This window comes from Coregonus lavaretus, assembly GCF_964263955.1.
Source record: "Coregonus lavaretus genome assembly, chromosome: 26".
In the NCBI taxonomy this organism is placed as follows: domain Eukaryota; kingdom Metazoa; phylum Chordata; class Actinopteri; order Salmoniformes; family Salmonidae; genus Coregonus; species Coregonus lavaretus.
The window spans coordinates 10,819,848-10,827,059 of NC_140013.1; the positions used below are offsets into that span (position 1 = coordinate 10,819,848).

At 41.4% G+C, this 7,212-nt stretch overlaps 2 protein-coding genes across 2 annotated transcripts; both read left to right on the top strand.

Annotated features, from left to right (window-relative positions):
• The first annotated feature begins 245 nt into the window (after positions 1-245).
• LOC311101430 (uncharacterized protein) lies at positions 246-4,015 on the top strand. The gene is made up of 5 exons (XM_084142576.1): positions 246-326; positions 1,357-1,588; positions 1,795-2,259; positions 2,409-2,462; positions 2,575-4,015. Exons 2-5 carry the CDS (start codon positions 1,450-1,452, stop codon positions 3,051-3,053), a joined length of 1,137 nt encoding a protein of 378 aa, XP_083998702.1. The 5' UTR covers positions 246-326; positions 1,357-1,449; the 3' UTR covers positions 3,054-4,015.
• A 132-nt stretch (positions 4,016-4,147) lies between these two features.
• LOC311101579 (ras-related protein Rab-1A-like) lies at positions 4,148-6,581 on the top strand. Its single transcript, XM_084142707.1, has 6 exons — positions 4,148-4,317; positions 4,782-4,854; positions 5,063-5,158; positions 5,271-5,366; positions 5,484-5,615; positions 5,798-6,581. The coding sequence occupies exons 1-6, from the start codon at positions 4,304-4,306 to the stop codon at positions 6,020-6,022; spliced, it is 636 nt and encodes a 211-aa protein (XP_083998833.1). The 5' UTR covers positions 4,148-4,303; the 3' UTR covers positions 6,023-6,581.
• The last annotated feature ends 631 nt before the right edge of the window (positions 6,582-7,212 follow it).

Sequence of the window (7,212 nt, forward strand, 5' to 3'; positions counted from 1 at the left end):
CGCCAGGGTTGTGGGTTCGATTCCCACGGGTGGCCAGTATGAAAATAAATAACGTATGCACTAACTATAAGTCGCTCTGGATAAGAGCGTCTGCCAAATTACTAAAATGTAAATGATTGATGCACGTTGAACTGTAACGTGGCCATTCCTAGCATCATACCAAATTCGTATTCTGGTAAGATTTCGTAATGTTGCGCTCGTGGCCGCCTGTAGGTCATGGAAAAAGCGCGATCAGAGTCTGCGCAACTCAGCGTTCTTCTCGTCGTCTGTGCGAAGTTTATGAAGCTGCACTGCAAGAGGAGAAAAAAAAACATTCGTCACTATTGGTAATTCCTGCTATATCCAATGAATCACAACTTCACATTTGTTATTGCTAACTCTTTTGCCAAGGTGATTAATTACTAAACTAGTTAAAGTTTCGATATGTATAAACAATCTGCAATCAAACGCGGACGACCTAGCTAGCTCGCTAGCCAGCTAGCTAGCGACCGAAATTAGACGACGTTCCTTCAAAATGGTAGCTAGCTAGGTAGAATGCATAGGAAAAGCTCGCTATTGCCTTATCAGTTTATCCACAACAAATTGGTAAAGATCTGTGTTCGTTTTCAAATTGGTATTTTGTCCCCTTCGTTGCATGGCAGGATGAACGTTTACCGTTGTTGAAAACACTGGCCTTCGTTGTACCGCAAAATAGTGTAGCTTGCTAGATTCAGCGTAGAGTACACAAGGGGGCTCAACAAAGAACCAGGAAGCATAATGCTCATTGGCCTAGCAAGAGAGCGTAAGATTGAAGCTGCTAATTATACAAATGGTTAATTTAAAGACGTACCCATATTTAATTCCCATGCAGAGTTGTATTTTTATTTTTTACAATTTACTATTATGTCAGTTGTCAGGTATTCTCGGCAATGTTAATGGTGTCCTGACTGCTGGAATGTATGTCTAGCGTACAATTTTTTAAAAAAAGAGGTTGATGCATTACAGAAGTAATGTTTTAGGCACACTCAGGGATGGATCCCTTGTCCACCCATTGATTACGGGATATTATTTTCCCACAGAACAAGATCTTCCCCCAAAACATTTTATAAATTCAATGCACTATTTTCTTTATTCTAAAATATATGCATAATAATAAATAATGTATGCCATTTAGCAGACGCTTTTATCAATAGCAACTTAGTCATGTGTGCATAAATGTTTATGTAGGCGTGGTACCGGTAATTAAACCCACTACCCTGGCGTTGCAAGCACCATGCTCTACAAACTGAGTTACACAGTCTCTTATAACATGAACATATTTGTTTTACACAGGGATTCCTATCAGTGGTGTGCTTTACATTTAGTTCTCTCCTGCAGGCTGGCAGTGCCAGGGGTGTTGCCCTCTCAGGTATAGGTGGCTATCTCTTGGGCGTGTAAACAGGACAGGCCAAGGGCCGTTAGGGGTGCAACATGAATTTCAAATTCACCTATAGCGAAATAGAGGAACTTGGGGGCAACTTGCCCATGAAGAAAAGGAAGTCACGCTTCACCTTCGATGAAGTCCATCTGCTGCTGACTGAAGTAAAAAGAAACAGGCACATCCTCGTAAGTAAGTACCTCCACTCAGTGTGTACTGTGGGCACAAATTACAAGAATTTACGAAGTTTATGCATGGTAATGTCTGAGGCCTTTGGTCATGATCAGCATGAAGCACTCAAAATAGACATATGTTCACTTTGCATTTGTTTGTCTCATATTCTCTGCTTGCCTTTTATTCCTTGGAGTGCTATTGTCTGCCTTTGTCACCCACCACAGGCAAGTTCAACCAAGGCGCCTCATCAGACCTGAGGAAGCGAACATGGGCGGAAATCGCGATTCGCGTCAACAAAATCAGCGAGTGCCAACGGGAGGTCATGGAGATTGTCAAGAAGTGGGCGGACCTAAAGTGCGATGCCAAGCGCAGGATTGTGGCCATGCGAGGGCCTAATGGTGTCCGTATCTCCCAGAACCTGTCACCGGTGGAGAAAATGGTGCACGAAATACTAACCATGTCCCCTCCGAACAAGGCCACCATGGGCAGTATGAATGATGAACCTGAGGAGAATGACTTTGGTGACATGTCAGAGATGTCGACTCGCTCCTCAGGCACCTCTAATGGTATGGCTGGCCTTCATCACATGGCTATGCCTGGCACCAGCCCCCACGGCATGGGCTCGTCTATTTCTTCTTTCTCAACTCTGGATAAAGATATTGGCATGTTCTCTCAGATGCCATTTGGCCGTGAGTCTTTCCTGTATTCAGAACATTTCTCATGAGCTCTTTCTCCCCAACACTTATGCACTCAACACACTCTATTCACATGTTGTATTGATTATTATTATTATTATTATTATCTTCTTTGTCATATTTGTTTATTATTGTCCTTTTAGGGGATCCTTCTCACTCATCTCATGATTTTTCATTCATGACACCAGTCGATGAAGGTAAAACTCTCTCTCACTTTGTTGTTTGTATATGTGTTTACACCTATGTTTCAGTGTAATTATGCATCTATGAATTGTGTGTAATCACGTTGTGTTTGTGTATTGCCCATAGACGACAGTCTGGGATTTGAGGACCTAGAAGAGGAGCCACGGCACATGGGCTCCTTCCGCCCCCCTGCTGAGCCTCGTCGCACCTACTCCAGATTCGCCGCCTCTTCCACCGCTGTCTCTTCCTCCATGGCTCCCTCCTCTTCCTCCCTCCCAGCCCTCTCCTCTTCCTTTCTCCCTGCTCCTCCCTCCTCTTCCACCTCTCCAGGGTCAGTCATGGGGCAGGGGGCAATCCGGAAGCAGCTAGCCCACAGTGCCTCGCTCAGTCTCAAGGAGCAGCAGGCCACTACTGCCCTGCTAGGGGCCGTGTCAGGGTCTCTGGGGGCCCTGGCCCAGTCCGTGCAGCAGCTGGTGGAGTCGCAGCAGGAGTTTGTACGCGACTCCTTGCAGATGCAGCGAGAGACTGTGAGCGTCCTGCGAGACTTCTCCACCAATGCCCTTGCTCTCCTGCGGGACAAGGTCAACGGCCACCCGCCGCCTTAACTCCCAGTTCACCTACAGAACCCAACACAACACACAGACCCTACCTGTGAAGTGCTTGCCCGTGGACAGAGATCATGTCATTAATACTGTTTGCTGATTCACCTTGAGAATGAGTATGCTGCCGCTAGTATAGAGAGTACTGAATAGCAGGAAGCCAAAATAAAATTATGAATATCATTATATACTGGAGATGAGCTTTCTAACCAGTGGCTGGTTTATTGTGTAACGTTTGATGATGAAGAGCAATGCATCCACGTGTCATTGTTCCAGAATCATATGAGGTTGTTTTTTTACTGAATGAAACAAGATTGGACATTGCAAGTATGTTTGTCAGAGAAGAACTTGTGCAATACTCTAAAAATGCTTTTCGAGTGTAAGCGAACTGTTGATCTGCTCCTGTTTTGTTTTACATGGCCTCATTTGCAGGCTTCCTCTAACAAGTATGCAATGACTGGTCATCCACACACATTCCAAGCATAACCAGCCACATTTATAGATTTAATTTGGGTCAAATCAATTAGATGACTAAGAAAAAGAGCAGCACATACATGTGGAAAGTATGAATGAGTTTTGATCTGCCAACCTCTGTCATATTACTATTCAAAGGTTAGGTGGTTTGGTTTTCAAAACGGGCAATAAATCCCACTACAACTACAAGACGACTAAATAGAAACTGGCCATATTTGTAGCATTTGCACTTCAATTTAATGTATTTTCATTTTGTATTGAGTTTAAATTATGAGTGTCCAACTTTTTAGGAACGTTTTGAGAAGTTTTGAGTTATATTTTGTCAATGCTGAAGAAATGTGTTTTTATGAAAAAGTAACCTTTTCACTGAATTTCAATTAACTTTTTTGTTTTCCCAGAAGGAATGATTTTTAAAACATACTCTAGTCTACTGTACTGTAATGTGTGACTCCTTCAACCAAATCTTGAGAATAAAACAACCTGTTTTGAACTTATTTGATCCTGGAGGCAGTGAATGAATGTATGTGATCTGTGATCAGTCAGTTCCCAAGCTAAACCAAGCTACAGCTTTAAGACCCAGGTACTGACAATGTTGAAACATGATCTTAGGCTTTAATAAATTATAGGACTCCCGGCTCATCATACAAGGTGCTGGTGCTGTTTGCCCTTTGAAGGACGGAAACACAACACATTTGTGAAAAGCCAAAGGCAACACAGACATTCTGTTCACAGTTCTATTCCTTTTCTTTCACCTACTGCTCTCTGGATCCAGCTATCTGGCCATGAATCCTGAATAGTAAGTAGTGATGAGCTGTGAGTGACAATGGTATTGTAGCATTATTTGTACGGTTGTCGAAGCAGGATGTGGTCTCATGTTTAGGTAGGCTATTGTCTTGGATAACATTGTGGCTACAGTTAAAGGCCCCTTTAGGTTTGTGGGAGAATAAAATGCTCTCTTAATTTGGGATACATTTTCCCACTTTTAGGTCAATGGCTGTTGTGCAATGGGAGTCAACTTTTGTTTGTTTGGGTTTTCTTTTGTTGGTTCGGAAAAGCACAAAGAAACTCTTCAGCCCTCAAGATAACTTGGTCGAACCAACTAATATTAAAGAGATGGGAGGCTGACAGCTGTGTGTGTGTGTTTCTGCAGAGCTTGTATGCAATAACAATAGTGCATCTTCTGTCTTTCAATGGTGTGTTTCTTTATCCTACTTGATGATATAATCAACCTAAATAATAATGTTGTAATGTCTTCCTCAGCGACTACCTGTTCAAGCTGCTTCTTATAGGAGACTCTGGTGTCGGCAAGTCTTGCCTGCTCTTGCGGTTTGCGGTAGGCATTGTGTTAAAATAGAATACACACAATCTTTAGTGTTGTCCCATATGGCAAAGAGTAAACAGAAAGCGAAGGCCATTTCCTTTGTGGAAAGGACACTGCAAAACGTCATCCAACCCAGTAATGAACCACTGTTTGAAGGTTTGTGCAGCCATTCTCCCATTGTAAATAATAATAACACTGATCAGTTGTCTCTACTCCTCAGGATGACACCTACACAGAGAGCTACATCAGCACAATCGGGGTCGACTTTAAGATCAGAACCATTGAAATGGATGGGAAGACTGTCAAACTACAAATTGTAAATACATGTTTATAAGACAAACTCTGTACAGCTCCAGTTGTATATTTTGGTGATCGGGTTGTGGTAAGGCTTGTTTGTAAGTTCTAACTGTTTGATATCTCTCTCCTAGTGGGACACAGCTGGACAAGAGAGGTTCCGGACCATCACATCCAGCTACTACAGAGGAGCACATGGGATCATCATTGTGTATGATGTCACTGATCAGGTAATATAGTGTATTGGAACACTTCCTCTCTATGGGCTGGATTGACCATCTATTGCATCGCAATGTACCAGAGTTAGAGATAAAACTATATGTACAAGATTTCAACTATTTTGCCAGGAGTCCTTTAACAACGTGAAGCAGTGGTTGGATGAGATTGACCGCTATGCGTGTGAAAATGTCTCCAAGTTGCTTGTGGGAAACAAGTGTGACTTGGTCTCTAAAAAGGTAGTGGACTCTGCCACTGGTCAAGTAAGTGTCTGTTCTCACTCATAAATTGCTTGTGTCACCATTGCACAATAGATTCCTCCTTAACTACAAATTACTGTCAATCATAGACATGTTAATCACACGTTATTGTGCTTTTGTTCCATTGTGTTGTGATAAATGTCATAGGATTCTGCTCTCTCTTTTTCTTGGTACGATTGCTTCAGGAATTTGCTTCGTCCCTAAAGATTCCATTCCTGGAAACCAGTGCGAAGAATGCTGATAATGTAGAGAAATCATTTTTAACCATGGCCTCAGAAATACAGAAGCGTGTTGGAAGTGATGGTGTTCAGAGTGAGGCTGCTAAAGTGGGCAACAAGATAAACAGTGCACCCCTTTGGCCCGGGGGGAAAGATGAGGCTGCTGCAGAGGAGGGGAATTCTTGTTGCTAATGCCATACACAAATTACAGTATAAGAGAATCAATGAGTTTGAACATTATCTTCATTTTCTTTTGTTTTGTTCAGAGATGGTAATTTATCCTTGTGAGAACAGCTATGCAATAGTTATGCGGTAGCCTGTTCCAACAGTGCAGAGAATGGGGCCAGCTGAAAGGCACCCTTTGAATTAGTCTGGGTAAAATTCTATGTAACACTCCACTCCTTGTGTTATATTCCAAAGAGTCTTTGGCAAATGACATGGAGTACAAGGAGTGGAATGTAATAGCTGAACAGGGACAGCAACCATGCTACCTTTGAATGGCCTGGGTATTGAACAAGTGACAAAAAACAACACTTGATTTACCCATGTGGGGATCCAGGATAGGTGAATGTTTGCTTGATGCTTTGAACTTGTAAGGTGAATTTAGGGTGTCATTTTATCTGTAACATTTGTGAAGAACTGATTGTTTTGGTTACCATGGGTGGTCAACAAGTTATTTTTTCTTGTGTTAAACACTTTTTGATTAATGTTTGTTGTTTAATGAAGACAATAAATTATATATTTGTGTCTTAATTTGTTTTCTTGATTGTTTTTATGCATAATGCAATGTTGTTGCATAATGAATGCATTGTTGTTGCATGAAACTTGAAACTTGTTGATGTATATGAACAATTTGATCAACTGAACTCTTAAAATAATATTATGAGTAATGTGTAATGTCCATACATAGAGTGGTGCACAGGTACAACTGTGGCAAATCATCTCTGGTACGGTCGGTGCAACCGTAGAAATAGAATCGTTCTAGTTCTGTGGGTGCAACACACATAATCTGAGGCAGATGCTACTGTGTTGTTATGGCTGCCCTCTAGTGGTCATGTATATTATATATATAAATATATAAAAGCAAAATAGAAGTAACATGAAAGGAATACATTATGATAATGATTGTTGCTATGCTCTACGAAAATCATAATTTATAACATAGGGGCCTAAAAGTTTAACATTTGAAAGACAAATCAGTGCAAACTAAGTTTGTCATGTCTTATAAAATACAAAATTAATTTAATACAACTTAGACTGGTCGAAGGGAATAAGAGTGGTACAGTAATATAAAATACACTTTGTTGTGTGTATTAAGCTACAGTTCTGTAAAAACCTACAGGGCAGGGATGTATTTTTAACAGACTTTGGGCATTGCCATC

What these genes read in the sequence shown, in the direction of transcription:
- LOC311101430 (XM_084142576.1), top strand. Translation starts at nt 1,450, where the DNA reads ATGAATTTCAAATTCACCTATAGCGAAATAGAGGAACTTGGGGGCAAC. An exon ending in CTCTCAGATGCCATTTGGCC is followed by an intron (nt 2,260 to 2,408) that starts GTGAGTCTTTCC and finishes TTGTCCTTTTAG; the next exon opens with GGGATCCTTCTCACTCATCT. An exon ending in CATGACACCAGTCGATGAAG is followed by an intron (nt 2,463 to 2,574) that starts GTAAAACTCTCT and finishes TATTGCCCATAG; the next exon opens with ACGACAGTCTGGGATTTGAG.
- LOC311101579 (XM_084142707.1), top strand. An exon ending in GCCTGCTCTTGCGGTTTGCG is followed by an intron (nt 4,855 to 5,062) that starts GTAGGCATTGTG and finishes TCTACTCCTCAG; the next exon opens with GATGACACCTACACAGAGAG. An exon ending in TGTATGATGTCACTGATCAG is followed by an intron (nt 5,367 to 5,483) that starts GTAATATAGTGT and finishes CTATTTTGCCAG; the next exon opens with GAGTCCTTTAACAACGTGAA.